The 19082-nt window shown below is 56.0% G+C and overlaps 1 protein-coding gene across 1 annotated transcript in view; it reads left to right on the top strand.

Annotated features, from left to right (window-relative positions):
• Nucleotides 1-14062: 14062 nt before the first annotated feature.
• The window catches only part of Cmip (c-Maf inducing protein), a 56987-nt gene continuing 51967 nt past the window's right edge, over nt 14063-19082 (top strand). Inside the window, exon 1 of the mRNA XM_013012949.1 lies at nt 14063-14184. Coding sequence (XP_012868403.1) covers nt 14071-14184 — 114 coding nt within the window. The 5' untranslated portion in view covers nt 14063-14070. The remainder of the gene's footprint in view (nt 14185-19082) is intronic.

The raw sequence follows: 19082 nt of genomic DNA on the forward strand, positions 1-19082 counted from the left end.
GTGCTCTGTATGCCAGCCCCATGCTGAATGCCTGACCGAGATCACTGCATTCATCTTCCCACTAGCATGTGTGGGGGGGGACCTTCTGTGACCCTTCCTGTTGCACAGAGGAATCAGAGCCCAGAGTGAGGCCTCCGAGCCTGAGCTTGAATTGTTGCAGTACCTTCTCCCCCCCCTGCTGTCAGCGGAGCACTCCCCACCCTCTCTGCAGAGCACTCCCCACCCTCTCTGCAGGCTGCTGGGACCTGAGGCACGGGCAGGAGAAAACATCGCCCCGTACTGAGCTGTGGGTTCTAGTGGGGCCTTCTCATCTGGGAGGGCCGGTCCCATAAGAGGCTGACTTCATCTGTTTGCCGAAGTAAATAGGCTAAGGGGCCCCTGGGGCTGCAGCCGGAGTCCCATGGCCTCTCCTTGCGCCCCTTACTTACCTCCATGGTGCCTCCAGGGATGTTTGAATCGCTGTCCATGTGACGCGCGCAATGACGGTGCACCTTGTCCCTGTCCCGTGGGCCGTGGTGCCCCAGTGCAGTGTCCCGGGCAGGCAGGGCTTCCTAGCGGAGTAAGCTGTGGGTCTGTGGGCTGTGTGCCTGCTGTGGTGTCTCGGGGCAGGGATGGTTTTCTAATGCAAGGTTGGTCCCTTAACAAATACTTGGAATAAACTTTGTCTCTTGACTAAACGGAAATTTTTTGGAGGACTGAGGGCAGATTCTTATAGATGCTTAATTGTTTAGTGCTGTTCTGAGCACCAAGTGTACCATCTTATCATCTAATCCTGAATCTTGGAGCTGGTGGTGCCCATCAGACCTGAGATGGCCGCAGGTTTCCTTGAAGAAAGGACCCAGAGCAACCAGAGCTTTAGCATCCCCTCAGTTTAGTTTTGTTTTGGAAGTGCCCGTACCAGGCTTACACTAACTGGGGGCTGTCCCTTAGTCTTTTCTGCTCAAGGCTGTTGCTTGACCACTTGAGCCACAGTTCCACTTCTGCCTAGGCTGGCTCAAACCGTGATCCTCAGATCTCAGCCTCACGAGTAGCTAGGATTACAGATGTTAGTCATCAGTGCCCAGCAGTCATCTCAGTTTTAAGGGGAAATTCAGCATCCGTCTTGGAACTGGTGAAAGACAATATTGTTCTATTCCATTTTATAGGTGATGTCAAGGCACCGAGAGGTGCAGTTAATTGTTCAAATGCACAGTGAGAGGTGGAGCATTGATGTGAACATGAACACGGTTTCCTCAGCTTGACTTCTTTTTTTTTTTTTTTTTGGTCGGTCGTGGGACTTGAACTCTGGGCCTGGGCGCTGTCCCTCAGCTCTTCAGCTCAAGGCGAGCGATCTACCACTTGAGCTACAGCGCCACTTCCGGTTTTCTGGTGGTTTATTGGAGATAGGAGTCTCACGGTCTTTCCTGCCCGGGCTGGCTTTGAACCGCGATCCTTAGATCTCAGCCTCCTGAGTAGCTAGGATTACAGGCGTGAGCCACCAGCGTCCGGCCTGAGCTTGACTTCTTCACAGACTGCTCTGTGGGTGCTGGGCATGGAGTGACCTGGAGCCCCGTTGTCCTGTTTTCCCACACTGGAGTGTGATTGCTTTTCCTTCCCCTCTGTGACTGGCAGCATCTCCCACCTGCATTTCCCACGTTCATCCGCTCGGTGCTCCGTGGCTGGGTTATGTCCACTCTTACCTATTGTCAGTACCCTGCTGTGAGCAGTTATTGCTCTGCTTTTCTTTTCTTTTTTTTTTTTTTTTTGTCGGTCTTGGGACCTGAACTCTGGGCCTGGGCGCTGTCCCTCAGCTCTTCAGCTCAAGGCTAGTGCTCTACCACTTGAGCCATAGTGCCACTTCCGGCTTTTTCTGCTTATGTGGTGCTGAGGAATAGATCCCAGGGCCTTATGCATGCAAGGCAAATACTCTACCACTGAGCCACCTTCCCAGCCCAGCAGTTTACTGTGCTTCTGAGTCTGCCTTCAAGTCTTTAGGACTACTGTGCTGAGTAACTTGTTGTATCCTCACAGATCCTGAAGTAGACCTGGATGGGGAAACTGAGGCACGGAGTATAGGACCTGCTTGCCTCACATTGGACAGCCTAGAGCAGGGACTGGAAGCCAGGGAGTCTAGTCCCTGAAATGGTCAGTCAGTCCCTGTTCTTTTCCTGCTCCCTTCCCCTTCCCCAGGTGGTCCCTCAGCCTGGAGCCCCTTTGCCTCCTCCCCTGAGCCTGAGCGTGGGCCCAGGCCAGACCTTGGAACGCCTCTTATCAGATGGGACTGTGGAAAGGTGGGGACTTGGAAGGGCCCCCCAGGGAATCAAAAGGCTGTTCTAAAGGGCAGTAAACAGCCCTTAATTGCTGCCCTGGGTTTTCAGTTGCAGACAGCTCTGAGTCAGCCATGGACCTTGTTGCCATAAAGAAAGGAGTGCCCGCCCCGTCCCAAGGCCACCCTTCCAGCCAGCACGGAGTCCCAGGTCCCAGATCCCCAGGGAGATGTTCCCCAGGGTAGTGGCCGCCACCACTGGGCTTTCAGGATTCAGTGAGGCCTCTGTCCCGCCCTGGACACAGCCTTGATGAGTGTGTCGCTTGGGTTTCTGAGTCTGTGACATTAGAAGGAGCCAAGTAGGACAAGGCAGGAGCTTTTGATGACCCGGCACGTGGTCCTCGGGGAGCAGGGGAGAAGCCATATGCACAGCGGGTGGCATGTTGATGCCAAAGCTGCCTTCCATGCCCAGGAGCTCCTGATGGTGGCAGTGTGCGGTAAGGGAGGCTCCAAGTGATGACCGTGTCACCGAGGAAGGAGCAGAAGATGGTAACATGGTTTGCTTGTAAGCAAGGAAAGAGAGGCATTTCTGTCTAAAATTATAAAGAATTTCTAAAGGGGTTTGGCACGCACAGGGTAAACTCTGGCTGGCTTTGCCTCTGACCTTGGCTGCCTGACCAGGCAGAGAAAGAGCGGATTGTTCCTGGGGCTGCAGATGGGTTCCTGCCAACATCTGGGCTGCCCAGTCCCTTTGTCTCCCCATTGATGGCAGCAGCACTGGGAAAGTCCTGGGCCTTGGGTCAGTGTGAGCGTCCTGGCATGCCACGCCCCCTGAGGTCAGGCCACGCACTTCTCATCAGCGAAGGCCGGGCGGAGAAAGGAGGCTCCGTTCTTCACCCCTGCGTGAGATGGACCACCCGTCTATTCTTGGTTCTCATTGAGCTACTGTCCAAGGCTAAATCTGATTTCTTTTTCAATCAGTGCCTTGTTTTGCTTTAAAAATAAGGCCATTCGGGTTCTTGTCTCTGGGTGAAGTGAGGGCAGGTGCCTTGACGCCGAGGCGATCCTCAGCGCCTCGTGCGCGTGTGCAGGGGCAGCGCAGTCCTGAGGTCCGCTCGTTGCTTTAGCACTGGTGCTGGAATTTGAACTTAGAGCCTTCAGCTCTCACTTGGTTTTTTTGTGCAAGGCTGAGTCACAGCTCCACTTCCAGCTTTTTGGTAGTGAATTGGAGATAAGGGTTTTATAGACAGAAGTCTGCCCAGGCTGGGGTTCAGTTGAGATTCTCAGATCTCAGCCTTCTGGTAGCGAGGATCGTCAGGCTCAGTCCTCAAGTTTCACCTCAGTCCTCCTCAGTGTCACCCTAGTCCAGGCTTCAGGGTGCTTGTTCTCTTCTTTGGGATACTTCTCAAGGGGGCTTTGGGAGAGATCAGAACATCCACCAAACCTTACAGAGGCCGCCGGGCAGGGCTGAACAGGCAGGAGCATTCTCCATAGGCAAAGCAGCGCTGTCTCCCAGTGACTGAGACACCATCACAAGTGGTCATGTTTTCAGTGGAAAGAAGTAGAGAACTTAAACAGAGGCAGGAGATGCAGACAGGAAGTATCTACAGTATTCTAGGGGGAAAAAAGTGAGAGGTGGCCAGGCTAGGGGAGAGAGAGAGGACTGAGACGTCCAGGCCACTTGTGGTACGGGAAGCAGCAGGGCTGGCTCCGGGGAAGGCCTCTCTAGGGCTGAGCGCTAGGAGATGTTGAGTCTGCTGGAAAGACATCAGAGCAGGCTGGCTAGCTCTTGGGGGTGCCCTGGGACCAGATAGGGTCCAACTCATGTAGTATCACCCGAAGATAAGCCCCTTTACCGAGCAACCCCGTGAAGGTGGGGGCTTTGCTTGGATTGCACGTATCCCCACCACCGAGAACCTGCTGGCAGTATCTGTGTACCACACAGGAAGCACTCAGTAAATATTTGATGGTGGAGTAAACTATGAGTTTGAAGCTCAGGAAACAGACTCTTAGTCCAGTTTAGATTATTTATTTCCAGCTAAGTATGAGGTAGCATTTGTCTATATGTATGAAGTCATCTTTCTGCTGTCAGAGAGCAAGCCCTGCTTTTCCAAGAGTGGCTGCACAGTTTTCTGTGGAAATGGGTTAGGCCATTGGTGGGGGGCGGGGAGGGTGTGTGTAGTTTCTGTTTGTTTGGTTTTAGGGCCAGTACGGGGGCTTGAACTCAGGGCCTGTTGTAGGTGCTTGCTGGTTTTTAGCTTTTTACACTCAAGGGTGGTGCTCTACCACGTGAGCCACAGTTCTGCTTCTGCCTTTTTGATGGTTAATTGAAGATAAGAGTCTCATACACTTTTCTGCCCAGGCAGGCTTCAAACCTCAATTCCCAGACCGTCATCTCCTGAGTAGCTAGGATCACAGGCATGGGCCCGGGCGCCTGGCTAGGAAGCCTTTTGTCTGGTGGGTGGGAGCCCTACGGAGGATGGCTGAGGTGGATGCGTGTGGGCATCCCTGCTTCACGAACGCCGTGCCCCCAGAGCTGCCAGCACCCAGGCCCTTCTCCGCACGAGCCATGGCAGAGATTACCCTTGCTCCTGTAAGCCCTTGGCATCACTGAACCACCCATGTCACCAGTGACCAGAGGCAAAGCGGCTGCAATCATCACCTGTTGGGTAAATTGTGAAGCCAGGCTAGGGATACAGGCCGTATGAGCTGAGCCCACATTTCCTAGAACTTTCTTTTACCCCACCTGGCTTTCTGCTGGAGCCCAGTCTGTTCCTGCGCTGCCCCTGCTCACCCCTACCTTGCAGGAGCCGATTGTTTGGGTGTGTGTACCAAAGCGCATTGGTACCTCTAGGGCCAGAAGAGACGAGAGTATCTGCTGCCTCCATCACCACTGGGTCTGAGCAAGAGCCGATGTGTGCAGATTGGATTCCCTTGTCACCCGTCCCGGAAGCTGCCGGAAGCCTGCAGCCCCAGGCAGGACCCAGAGGAGGAGTCCAGGGACTCCCCGTGAAACACATGCCTTCCCTTGCCAGCACTTGCTTTTCCAAGAACTACTGAGAACCATTGTGTTTATTTGTCTTTGAAATTCTACCCTTGCCTGTCCCAGGAGGAGTGAGATTTTACAGATCCCCAGTCACTGTGGGACCGAGCTCCCCCCCCAAGGTCACCATTGGCTGTTGAAAGGGAAGCAGTTCACTTTTTAAAAAAATTCACGCCTTCTCCTCTCCTCCCCCCCCCCCCCCCCCCGCCAACACACACTGGAGAAAAGCATAGCTCATCTTCTGGGATCTCCATCCTTCTGCTCTCCATGCTTTTTCCCCAGGCCTGTTCAAAAAAACTCTTGAGAAAGTTTGGGTACACATGTCAGTTGCAGCTTACCTCTCTCTCAGATGGGCTGCCCTCCTGCTGGTCATTCTCATCATGTAGAGAACAAGAGAGCTGTGCAGACCCACCCCCAAGGCCTCAGCTCCCTCCTAAGCCGCCTCCAGCCGCCTCACTGCCCCAAGTGGATGAATGGGATTTGGCTTTGGATACAGATGGGCCTGGGGGATTTTCCTTCAAATGTGTCCCCAGGAAGTTTCTGTAGAACTTATCTAATGCTTCTGCAGAATTTAGGGTTCAGGCCAGCTAGAATTCCCCAAAGGGGCATTGCTAGAGACAGAGGCCCATCCATTCACCCGCAGAAGCCCAATCGAACACCTGTGCCAGCTGGCTGTAAGTTTGAAAGGCATCCTTTGTGTACGGTTTCATCCGGTGATTGCCTGGCCTGTGGCAAGGCAGAATCATGGCAGAGTGTATGGTGGGGGGTGGTCCGCTTCGTGGCGGCCAGGAAGGAGGGATTGTGATTCCAGGACTCCCTTGGAGGGCGTGGCCCTAGTGACCTAACTTCCTCCCGAAGGTTCTGCCACCCCTGACAGACCCACAGGTTGGTGATGAAGCATTTATCACACATGAGTGCGTAAGAGCCAAATCATAGGAACATTTCTGTGTTCTGTGTTAAAACTCTCCAGAAGGAGGAGCAGAGAGAGAGCGTTCTACTCACTTCACACTCATGCATGTACTCACCCTTGCCTCACCTGTGCAGTCTCTCTTGAATGCCTTAGATATGGCCAGTTCTGGCCCACCCTTTGTCTTTGTAAAGAAAGTTTTATTGTAACACAGCCAGGGTCGTTAGCACACTGCCCAGGCCTGCTTTCACACCAGGGGGTACAGCTCATTAGCCCAGTTAGAAGAGACCATGTGACCCTCAAAGCCTGAAGAACATTCTGGCTCTTGACAGAAGCATTTGCTGACTCCTGGTTTATAATCCTACCAGGCTCAGAGGGCGGGTTTCACTGGTAGTTAACAGCCTGGCGTTGAAGTTCTCTTCCCTGGGCCTGGGTTCGTTCAGCTGTGAAATGGGGTCAGAGTAGCATTCCTCTCCTAAGTGTTCTGAAGGAGGTTCTGGGAAGTTGTACTGAGCTTGTCATCACCCCTGGACACAAGCTGAGGAGCTGAATTGAAATGCAGGTGCCTCTTCGTAAGAGTTCTGGGCACCAAAAACAGCTCATACAAGTACAGAGAAAGAACCCGGGATCAGGGTGACCCCAGGCTCACAAGCAGCCAGCGTCAGCGTGCTGTCTTGGACCGCTGACAGTGTTTCCCCCAGCCCTGCCTTTTCACCAGCTAGTGTGTTTGGGGACCACAGGCTCCGAAAATTCACCACTTGAGGCTGCTCTCCTCATGTTGGAACACGGATGCGCTCCAGCTGACATGAGGTTGGCATGTGACTTGGAAGTTGGAATGTGGTCGTGTAGAGAGGTGCAGCTGCTGGCCTAGCCTGTGACCCCGGGATTCCATGAGGCAGATGCCGTTCCCACCCCTTTCCTGGGGCTCTGTGTCAGGCTTGCCTCCACTGCGGGCTGGGAGCTGCCTCTGTCCTTCGCCAGCGGGGCTTGTCCTCTCAACCTAGTTATCATTTTCTCCTGGACAGGGGTGGCCCCTGGCTGGGCACCGGTTTTCATAGTCTTTCTGGAATTCTCTGTGAAGATGGGCTTTTTTTTGGGGGGGGGGTCCGGTCGTAGAGCCTGAACTCAGGGACTGGGCGCTGCCCCTCAGCTCTTCAGCTCAAGGCTAGCGCTCTACCACTTGAGCCACAGCTCCACTTCCGGCTTTTTTCTTTTTGCTTACGTGGTGCTGAGGAATCGAACCGAGGGCTTCAGGCATGCAAGGCAAGCGCTTTACCACTGAGCCACCTTCCCATCCCTGTGGGCTTTTTGTTAAAAATGAGCCTTTTAAACCAAGTGTGGCGGTACATGTCTGCAATCCTTGCATACGGAAGAGGGGGAGAGACGATGAGGAGAACATAACCGAGGTTAGGCCGCGGAGGGCGGGCTCTGCCTCAGGTCCTCCTGAGCCTAACAGCTTCGGCGTCCCAGGCCACAGCTACCACCCAACCCCAGCCCCTACCCTTGTTTGCTATGCCTAGAGCTCCCCTGCAAGACCTAACTCAAAAGGACACCTCAGGGAATTCTCTGGGATGTTTTGGAACGTTCCACCTCTCTGTCTCCCTTGCTCTGTACCACGCGTGCCGTCTCGTAACAGTGCTTATCACTCCGGACTGTCGTTACCTTTGTGTACAGCTGAGCCACCGTGGCACAGCTAGCCGGCACGAGGCTCCGTGCCAGGTCTGGGAGGGCCGCAGGGACTCGGTACCATGGATAAACGTGGTGGCCTCAGGCAGCGGCGCCGGCTTTGGTGTGGTCTTTCTGCAGAGCAGCTGTGAGTGGAACCCCCCTTCTTCCACAGAAGAGGCAACTCCCCCCTCTCCCAGCACCGAGACAGATGGTGCTTGGCTGAGATTTGGTTCTGGAATGTTCTGCATCCACGCCGGCTGCAGTTGCCCTTAGATATGACTGTGGACTCGGTCAGAATGGTGCGGGCGGGATGGGGGGGCATCTTTTGAGTCACTCCAGCTGGTCCAGCTGGTTAAGGCACCCACCCCATAGCATGGGTGCCAGCCACTGTACCCCAGTGACCAGATTCCCAGGCTCCTAAGGCTTCAAGGACTGGAAGGATCTGGATGTGGGAATATCAGTTCTCTATTATTAAACTTCTTGAGGCCTTTGGCCATAAAAGGGGGCAGCTGCCACAGCTGGACCTGTGATTAATGAGCCCTCAATGCGCCTCCTGACCGTGTCGCGGACGCCTGGATGGCCCCGCACAGGGCTGCCCGGCTGAGCTCCAGGCAAAGGTGGTCCTCGGGATCTTCTTGTTGGCCTGGGGGATGTTGGAGGTAGGCACGAGGAGGTGGTTCAGCCTGCCCAGAGCGGTTCACCGGTCACATTGCTGGCTCGTCCCCATCTCTTTGACCCTTTCTGGAATAATCCACGAGTAAAGGAGGAGCTTGAGCAGGGCCCAGTCTTCTCTCGAGCAACTGAAAACATTTCCCACCACATATTGAGCTCCTAACAGGCACCCCTACTGCCGGGAGTTGAACTCATGGAGCGCATGAAGGCTCAGACCCTGCCTGCCGTCTTCCCGAAACCTCTGCTCCACCACACTGTGTCACGCTGTCTTTGGAGGCTGGGGTCGTGGCAGAGCAGCCCTCACCCAGTGCCGGCCACCTTGCCAGCACATTACTCTCTGCACGCACCCTTCAGATGGCTTCTTAGTTGGGATGCAGTTTCCATACCACAGGATTCCCCGTTCCAGTATGAAATTTGCTTGTCCTTACTATTCACGTCTGTTCACTGTTCTCATCGAAGCACATTTTTGTCACCCTCAAAGATAGCCCATGTCCATTAGCAGTAATTCCCCGCTTCTCTACCCACCCGATCTCCCCCAGCTCCCGGTAACCACTAATCTGTGTCTGTCTCTGAAGATTTGCCTGTCTGGACATTTCCTCCACACAGAGTCAGACAACGCGTGGTCTTTTGTGTCTGGCTTCTTGCAGTCAGCCACGTTAGAGGAACAGCCAGACACTAAGGGCGCGAACCTGACATCTCCATGTGTGTGGCAGATTCACAGAGAGAGGCCGATGAGGGGGCTGGGGTGGCAGTGACTTGGGGTATCCTTTGGGGTAATGAAAACCTCCCAGGGCTCCCCATAACACCTGGATGTCCTACAGGCCTCTGAACTGTGCATTTCTGAGCCGTTCCTGCCTGATTGTACTTCAGTTGGTGGAGGAACCCAGGGGCCTCCCGTGGCTCAGGGCGAGTGTGACAATGCCCTGTGGTCACGGTTGTTTGCTCTGGGAGCGTTCCCTGCCATCTGACAGTCAGTGCTCCTCCAGAGCACCGGTTTTCCTGCCAATGGGATGGTACCCGGGGAGCCCACTGTGCAGCGCGGTCCCTTGGGCATGACTCAGGACCCTCCCTATGTGGGGGGGAGACCGTTGCTGCCATGGTCTGTGCTGCTCGTTGTCAGGGCTACAAATGCCCTTCACCCTCCATTTTCAACCCCATTCCCAGTAGGGCCAGACCTCTGCCCCTCCTCACCACAGGCTCAGAGGGGCCGACGGAGGGACTTTCCAGCTGGGTTTCTCCTCCCGGGGTCCAAGCCTCTTCCATGGCCTCCCCTCCCCCTCACTGAGATCCTGCCTTGCGTCAGCCGGAGACTCGTCCTGGGGGCTGTGGACGTCACGATTCATGCTCATCTTCAGAGAAATCCCCATGGAAACCAGCAGACAGGTTTGGACGAGAGCAGCCGCTTCCCTAGAAAGGCAAAGTAGAAATAGAAAGGCTGAGGCCTGGAGCCATGTGGGAGCTGGGTGTGTTGGCCATTCCAGCCTCTGCAGCTGGTAGGAGGACCTTGAAGGTCCCCCAGATTGACCCCCAGGGGTCCTCAACAAGGCCTGTCTAGCCCATCTTTGCCGACTCTAGTCCAGGCCGTCACCGCGTTCTAGGCCAAGAGCTCACCGCAGAGCCAAGGAAGGGGATAGCGGCTGGCCAGTCTTGCAAACACAAGATCCTGCACCCTCCGCCCCAGAGCAGAGGGGCAGAGACACAGCTCACTGACCTGTCCCCAGCTCCCGTGGGAGGGCAGCATCCCCAGGACCCCAGGGGGTGACCCCTGCACCTTGCACAGGATGCTTACATGAACCAAACCTGCCTGGTTAGACCGTGGCCAGGCCACCAGCAGCACTCAGCAGAGCCGGTGGCCAAGGACAGCGGCCCCTTAGCCCGGGCCAGGGCTCCCAGCCTCTCCTTAATAAGTCTCTAATGAGGGTAATTTGGCAATGGCGTAAAATATGCTCTTACCCTTTGTCCCAGTAATTCCACTTCTGGGAATCCGGCCTAAAGAAATAATCCTAAATATAGGGTAGAAAAACATGTCTCACAGGGTGTCCGCTAGAATTGTTTAGAGTTCCCAAAGCGAAACAACAGCCCCGGGGGAGATACCCCCCACCCCGGGGGGGGGGGACAGAATATGTTGCAGCCACTAGGACCAGATGGTTCCAAGGTGACCGCTCCTGAGCCGGTGCCTGTATGGGATGCGGTGGGCTGAGGCGTTGTAGAATTACACGGTTTGGGTTCTGTTTAAATCGTGTGCGCCTTTGACGGGGAACGGGGTGCACTGGCGTGCTCCTGGGTGGTCCTCGTGTGGTTTCGTGAAAGGTCAGCTGTTGCTCGCCTTCCCGTGTGCCGCGTTCACGCCTTGTCTTTCTTTTGGCCAGGCTTGGGTTGTGAGTGGCCTGCAGTGAATTCACCCCTTCTCCTGGGTGGGAGGCAGTCAGCAGCAGCTACTGAAGCGGGCAGCTCCTCCACCTTGGCATCTGCCCACCCAGCCCAGCTCCTGGGCAGCTGTGCGCGTCTGATCCTGTCCCTAGAGTTTTGTTGATTCTAGGATATCAGTGGAACTAGGTGAGCTTGCGTTCAGGAAACTTGAGGCGCCATGCTCCAGGCCTTCCCTGTGGGCCTGCCTGTTTCCCTGTGGGTGCAGCACGTGCGCTCTTGCTCTTGCTCTTGCTCTCTCTCTCTCTCTCTCTCTCTCTCTCTCCTTTCTGTGTCTTTCTCTTTCTCTCTTGCCCTCCCTCCCTGTTCCTTCCCTCCCTTCCTCCTCCCTCTTTTCTTTTTTTAGAAGGTAGCAAGGAATGACTTAGCACGGTAAAACTACACCTTGAGGTGTGAGGTGGGCAGTTTTCAGAGGCCGGCTTCCTGTGGTTGTCAGAGCTTGGTATTTGGCCTGTAGGGTGGGGTGGGGTGACTCAGGTGGTGTGGCGTTGAGGTCCCAGGCCCTCTGGTGTGCTAGCACGGGGGCTGCGTGTGGGAAGGCACACACCTGTGCGATCCAGAAGGCCAGGCCGGGTGCCAGCAGGTTGGATGCTTTGTCTCCTCTCCCCCCCCCCCAACTTGAAGGCCTTCCGTGGAGGGTGACAATGGTCTTTACGCCCTGGGCGGCCCAGCCTTGATCAGGGAGAGCACCAGTCAGCTCAGTCATTGGCTCAGGGTGTCACCCCGTCCTTTCCTCATTCCTGCTCACCTCTCCCTGCAGGCCTGCCTGCCCTAAGCTGGAGTTCTGTGGGCGCGGCCTGGCCTGGCCACTTCCTGCTGATGGGGTCCTAGGGTTCTTGGGGACAAGAGTCCTGGGAAGCTGTGGCGGCTGGACAGTGCTGGCGTTAAGAAGGTACCTTTCTGTTGTGGACTAGCGGGACCAGTGTTGTCATGAAATGGCCATGGCCAAAGCGTCCTGCAACCCCGAGGTGACACTTGTAATCAGGTCCCAGTGAGCCCAGGCAGGAGTCAGAGCAGAGGACCCGGGATCTGTGTGATCCAGCAGTCTGGGTCAAAGGTGAGGTCTGCCCCGACTGGCCTCTCAGGACTGGCCAGGCGTGGCCTTGTTGCACACCAGGTGCCTCACAGGAGGCATTCCCGTCCTCCGGCTCGAGGAGGTGAATGGCTCAGAGCAAAGAAGACGAGAGGAAGATGAGTCAAGAATGCAGAGTTCCCATCTGCTGCAGTTCCCTGGCGGGCGCAAGTCGGGAGTCAGAACTTGGAGGCAGAAGCAATGTCTGAGGGCTTGTTCAAACTCCTCCCTCGGGGTTGACTGCTTCTCAGTCTTAAAGGATTAAGATGTTGGCAGTCTGACTTGGTATGTTCCCTGGCCAGGAGTAAGCTAGCACTCAGGAAGGGATACATGGGAGTAGCTGAAGTGTATGAGTCAAAAGAACCTAAAGCTAAAAAGCCTAAAACTAGAGACACCACCATAGAGCGAATGCAGAAGGAAGTCCGAGTCCAAAGACAGCCAGGTAAATAGTATAGGGAGTAAGTTTGGCCAGGTGCGATGTAACCCTAGTTACTCAAGAGGCTGACACCTTGAGGATGGTGTGTTTGAAGCCAGCCCAGGCAGGAAAATCTATGAGACTCTTATCTTTAACCAACAAAAAGCTAGTTGGAAAGCATGAGGCAAGTGGTAGAGTGCCATCTGAAAGCAAGAAAGCACTGAATTCAAGCACATGCATACACATAGGCATGTACATGCAGTGTGCACGAATATTTAGAGTCCATGGAAATACTGTTTTTACGCCTCTGCTTACATAGTAGGGCTTTGCATAGGCTAAGTTGTCTTTCTCTGTCTCCCCATGGAGGTGTGCATCTGAGGGCTGTTGTCGGTAGCCATGTCTAAGAACCCTTGCTGTTTAACCTCTTGGCTTCAGTTACTTTTGGAAGGGTTGCCACCAGTAACTCCGTTTTTGTCGTTGGGGTTTGAGACGTTCTATGGCTCGTGCTCTCCTTGTTTTGGTGAGTCCTGGGCAGATGTTTGGGGGGAGCATCCCTCAGTTGTTTATCTGAATTTGGGGGAGGAAGACCCCAAAAATGAAGTTTGGTCTTTTTTCACAGTATGTCCTTTCATGAATCTTTTCACTGTGTTCCTGGTACTGTGTTGATTAATAAGCCTATGACAAATTCAACCTCCCTTAATGCTTCCCACAATGGTATTAAGTAAATTCCTGATCTTCTCATTAGAGGAACCCGGCCCAGAGAAGTGCATTATTTGCTTAAGGGTACACAGGAAGTGGCTCAAACATGTGTCTCCATGGTTCTAAAGACTGCCTTTGGGCCAGGTGCTATTTGAGGCAGTGCAAAAGCAATCTTACACAGCTTCAAAAACATTTATGCATAGTCTTTATGGACAAAGTCTTGCTGGCAACTTCTAACACGCACACACACGCATGCACGCACGCACGCACACACGCACACACCACCCAAACCTGGCCGGGTCATGAGGAGTGGACTCATAGCCAGTTGCTCAGGTAAATGTTGGCCATGTTCAGGACAAGGAACTGTACCCACATGGCCTGGCTTTGGTCTCCAGGAGGATTGTGGGAAATAGAAGCTTCTAGGCTTCCCGTTCAGGTGCTCAGTTGTGCTCAGAAGAGCTGAGGTCTGGATATCGGGCTTGGTCTGCAGTCAGGCCACATGGCAGCACATGGTGGCCAGTCAGAAGCCCGGTGCACCGGCCAGGGGCACGGGCACGGATTCTGTGCCAGCCCACCGGAGCCCCAGAAGGAAGTGGAGTGTGGGGTTTGAGATCTTGACACTCAGCTCTGGGTGCCCAGTGGAGGATGGCATGGACAGCGGAGGGGACCCGATTGATGCTTTGTGGGCCAGAGATGATAATGGTGGCCTGTGCTGAATTCTGGGGACACTCCCCAGTCCTTTTCCTCCGGGGGTCCCCCGTCTGTCCACACTCCACACCTGTGAGCAGCGAGTCCCTCCAGCACCCCTCTCCGCTGGTCTCTGGGACGCTCCTGGGACCCGGGTTCTGAGCCTTGGTGCCCGGCCAGCCTGCACATCTGACCTGTGTGTATGTGTCCTTTCTTTCTGCAGCCAACTGGGTACATGGAAAACTCAGTCTCCTACAGCGCCATTGAAGATGTCCAGCTGCTGTCATGGGAGAACGCTCCAAAGTACTGTTTACAGCTCACCATCCCTGGGGGGACCGTCCTGCTGCAGGTAGGAGGAGCCAGCATGAAGCACTTTCCGCCCCTCCTCCCTCCCCGCTCCTGCCTCCAGTTTCTGCTCTGCCTGGCCCTGGACAGCGGTGGGCCACTGCCGCTGCCCTGCCCTCTCCTGTCTCAGAAAAAGCTGTAAGGGTGCCTAACACCAACTGTAAGAAAGGCACAAATGGAGCAGCCTGAGAGGAGGAAAGAATTGCAAGGATTGAGCTCCTTCTGTATGCCTTCAGTGCCTTAGTATTTGATCTTAAACCCAAGAAGTGAGTTGTGAGGGTTCCATTTTAGTGAGGAAACTGAGGCATGCAGGCCCAGTTGCTAGGCCATGAGAAGCACATGAACCACACGTGCTGCTTTCTCATCTGTACAAGGAGGAGGTTTCTTATTCTTGGTTGATTCTGGAACCCAATGGCCATACCTCCTGCTCGGAGGAAGAATGTATGCATTTGCGTATTAGTCCAGGATTTGAAGTTAACAATGTAAACTGGTGAAGCAAAAAGGAAGCTGTAATGCTGTATCTGTTGAAACACGTGGGAAGTACAGGAGAGGATTTCAGGCATCGCTGGATCCAGGAGTCAGATGATGGCATTAATATTCAGCATCCCTCCCTTTCTTTCTTCCTCTCCCTCTTTCCACTTCCTGGCTCTGCTTCTGTGTGTTGCTTCATCGGGAGGCTGACTCTCTCAACATGTGGTGGGAAGAGCAGGTTCTCGGCCACCCGAAGCCACATTCCTACGATCTTTAGAAAAACAAGCCCATTTCCTTCCCAGTACCTTGCCTACGGTCTCCTGGAAGACCTTGGTTGGCTCTGCTGAAGTCCCGTCCCTCAGAAATGCTCTCCTGGTTGCACGATCCACCGGGCCCTCCCCGGACCGCAGGAGGTGGAGGTGGGGGTGCGCTCAGAAGGGAGAAGTGAAAGGCAGAATGAAGCGGTCACAGCCACATGCCGGCCCCTGTCCCGCAGGCATCCGTTCCAGAGGAACCGAGTCAGAACTTGGCCAGAGAAGTTTCCTCTTCGGCTGGGAAGGGCAGAGCCTTGGCCTCCTTAGGAACATTTCCTTTCTGTCTGTCTGGGGAAATCCTCCTCTTGCCAGATAGATGCTCCCTGAAGCCTTCAGGTGGCCACCAGGGTAGGGGTATGCGACTCAAAGAGTAGAGGGCTTGCCTAGAAAGTGTGAGGTTCTTGAGTTCAAACCCCATCTAGCACTACCAACACACACACACACACACACACACACACACACACACACACACACACACACACACACACACACACACACACAGCCACTAGCTTGGGACAAGTGCCAGGATCTGAAAGGTGCTGGCCCATTCATTATGGCCAACGCATCCTCTGCTGGAGGACACGGAAGACCCTGCCCACCCCGGTCTGTCTTCCTCTAGTCCTGCTCTGCCTGCTGAGGACACGCCCCTCCCCGAGTCCTGTCCCCTCCATCCTGCCTCATGGGCCATTTCCCCCTCCTGCCACTTCCTCCTCCTCCCTCCTTGCCTTCCTGTCCGATGCTGTCAGATGCCGCACAGAGCACCATCCACACCAGGGTGGAGATGCCAACCCCCTTGGGTGGAAGACCATCTGGGCCGCAGTAGCCAAGAGAGGCCGGCAGGCCTGGGAACAGCCCGCCCCTCCGTGGGCTGTCTTTCCTGTGCTGGAGAGGCCGCATGCTTGCAAAGCGCCCAGAGCCTCTAGGGAGGCCGAGCCATAAACAAATGATTGCAGAAGCCGGTGGCTGAAATAGAGGCATGTCCCAGCGGACCAGGGCCCAAGAGGAGAGGAATGACTCAGTCGGCCTTAGGGTGCCAGAGCAGGCTCCCTAGGGATCCAGCATTCGATCTGGGCACACAGGGTTGAGTAGGAGTGTGCCAGGGTGGTGGTTGGGGGTGTGCAGTCTGGGTAGGGAGCGTGTGAGTGGGGCGTGGAGCTGGCTGTGGCTGTGGCTGGATGGAGGGCTGCATTTGGGGCCTGTGGCTGTGTCCAGAGCACGCAGGACCCGTCCGCCAAAGGAGGAAGTAGCAGCCTGATGAGGCCCAGAGGCAGCCATTGAAAGCTCTTAAAGGATGGAAGGCACCCTAGGTTACAGGTGCAGAGCCGACATGGAAGGGACAGAGGGACACAGGAGGGAGACTAGAAATGGCTGGGCAGGGCAGGGAGGCCCTGACCCCATTCTTCCAGGCTGGAGCTGGCTGCTCTGGCATGGGAGGCCCTCTTGGTCTTGGGGCTGGTTGAGGAGGGCCAGAATGCCAGTCACCCTGGGCAGAGGGGCTGTGGGGATGCAGGATGCTGGTCAGGGCCTGGAATGTTCCTTTAACCCGGCCGTGGCCAGGAGCCCAATGGTAATGACTCGCCTGGACGGCTGCAGTAGGCAGGGCTGTGCGTCAGAGCTCCCGCTATGGGGCCAGAGCTGCGGGCGGGCGGGCGGGCCTCTGGCTCCCCCAGCATCCCCCTCGCCTGCCACCCCTACTTGGATGCATAGTCAGAGGTAGAAGCGGCAGAGGAGGAGGAGAGGCAGGAGAGAAGAGGGAGGCCGGCAGCTCGAGATCCAGAGCAGATTTAGCTTGGCAGAGAGCGCAGCAGGCTTCCATGGTCCCCGGGGAGCCCAGGTGGGTGCCGCTCTGCCCCTTGCAGGACACCCCCAGCTTGCAGGGCACCCCCAGCGTGGGGCAGTGGCCGCAGGCCAGCTCCTGCCTCTACGCTGGTCCCACCTCCTGCCCTCCCCTCCTCGGTGTGTGCAGCTGGCTGGAGATGGGCCGCCCTGTAGTTCCGAGAGGCCCGGTGACACTTGGCTCTTGGGTGCCGGGCACCTTGATCCTGCTCACATTGTGCTTGTAATAGTGGCAAGGCCTGGATTTAGTGATGACACAAGGTCACCGAGAGCCACCCCTGTGGCCCTGGACAGACCTTCCCTGCTGACCAGAAGGAGGGGCGGAGGGGCCTGTGCACCGTGGTGTGTGCGCTGCTTAGTCTGCCCCAGGGGGTTGCATGCGCTCTTCCTCCATGCCGCTGGGTGCCTGGCGCCCCATACAGCTAGTTGCCACTGTGGTGGCCTGTGCAGGCAGCTCTGGGGGACACTGGGGAACTTTGTGCCTGGGGCGTGGCATACTCTTTTCTGTGCACTCCTCCTAGGAGCGTGCCTCGTGTGGGCTCTGTATGCTTCCTGTCTTGCTCTGCCCTAGCACGGGGCTTAGCCTCTCCACCTGGGGAGAGAGGGGGTGTCAGGACCCTCTGGGGGTCCCTGTGTCTCCTGCCTACCCCCACTGCTTGCTGGTTTGGGTGTGTCTCTTTCAGGATGCAGCTGTGCCTGTCTGATTTCCTCCATCTCTGATCTTTTCTCTCCGGCTCCCTTCCCTCCTCCCCTCTCTTCCCCATCTTTTCTTCCTCTCTCCTTCCCCCCCCCCCCCCCCCACCGCACATTCTATTTCTCCTATCTGGTTCTGTCATTCTCTGTCTGCGTCCTCTCTCCTCCTCCTCCTTCCCTTCCCTTCCTCCCTCTTCCTTCCCTTGTCTATCTTCAAGGGGGTTCCTCACAGGGCCCCTGCTTCACTAGCATTTGAATCTGTGCCACAGGCAGGCAGACCTCACGAGGCTGCCCTGGTTTCTGGGAAGACTTAAGTGGGCATTTGTGCCATACCCTTCTCCCCAGCCCAGAGACCAAGTAATATGCCTGCAGGCGCCCGCCATCCCGCGCGGCCACCGCCACGCTTCTAGATGCTTTGTGGATTCAGCATGAGCTCCCCTGATGCCTTGCTGTTAGCATCTCTGGCTACAGAAAGGACCAATTTATCTTCCTCCTCCCTCAGTGTCCTTTCAGAGGCGTTGGATTGAGGAGGCCAGCCACACGAGCATATAAAGGGTGCGATGCAGGTGTCCTGGGGCGCCTCACTGGGCCTGGGTGGGGCACCGGACATCAAGGATCCGGCGGTGCAGACCACCTTTGGCCGGCTTTGCCCCCCGTCGGGCTCCCAGCCATCAGTGCAGAGCGGGGATGGTGTCTGCAGCTTTCTGGACATTTTGCATCTAAACCTGGCTTTTCTCATCAGTGATTCTGAAAGCCCTGCTGGAGGCCAGGCAGCTGTTTACACCAAGGCTAGCAGCTGGCCGGGACAGGGTGGGTTCCCTTCTTACTGGAAGCCAGAAAGACCTTTCCGGGCTGCGCACACTGCTGTTTTCCCCAAAAAGTCGGGCCAGGAGCCTGGACTTGGGAACGTTACCCACAGTACACTCCCTGGTTTTTCTCACCTCTGAGACAATGTAACAATGAGACAGAACTTGGCAGCTTTCACAGAGGAAATTGGGCAGAATTTGCCTGGAAGCAGCCCTTGAGAGATTGATCACGGGCGGGCACGGTGGGAGGCTGCTTGGGCAGGCCCCGTGGCCGAAGGGGGCAGGGGCAGGGGCAGGCTGGGCTCCTTCCTGTGTGTGCTCTGAGTGAAGCTGGCACCCCCTTGGCCCGGTGGTCCTGCTTCTCCCTGCTGCCAGCCATGTGGCAGGGGTGCTTTGCAGAGGTGACCGACCGGTCCCTGCCAAGGCCCAGCGGACCTGCTTCCCCGGGCAGGGGCTCAGAGGACGCCAGCAGTTTCTGGCAGAGTGGTCCCTCCCACCCTGGACCCAGCCTGCGCCTCCGCAGGGAAGGTGGCCAGTCTATCTGCAGGGTGTGGCCTCTGGCCCAAGTCCCGCCTCCAGTGGGTGCTGGCGCATGGTGCACCCGCTGCTCAGGGGAGGGGGAGGTATCTGTGGGGCAGCCCAGAACTGCTGGGTGACCCAAGGCAGTGGAGAGGGGCCTCCCTGGGCCCCTTACCTGTGAGCTGGACCCACAGCACGTCTCCTTGGCTTCCACAGGCTCAGTGATGGCCTCTGGACAGCCAGCACTGTATTGGGTCAGCACC

This window comes from Dipodomys ordii, unplaced genomic scaffold (genome assembly GCF_000151885.1).
Source record: "Dipodomys ordii isolate 6190 unplaced genomic scaffold, Dord_2.0 Scaffold18, whole genome shotgun sequence".
NCBI lineage: Eukaryota > Metazoa > Chordata > Mammalia > Rodentia > Heteromyidae > Dipodomys > Dipodomys ordii.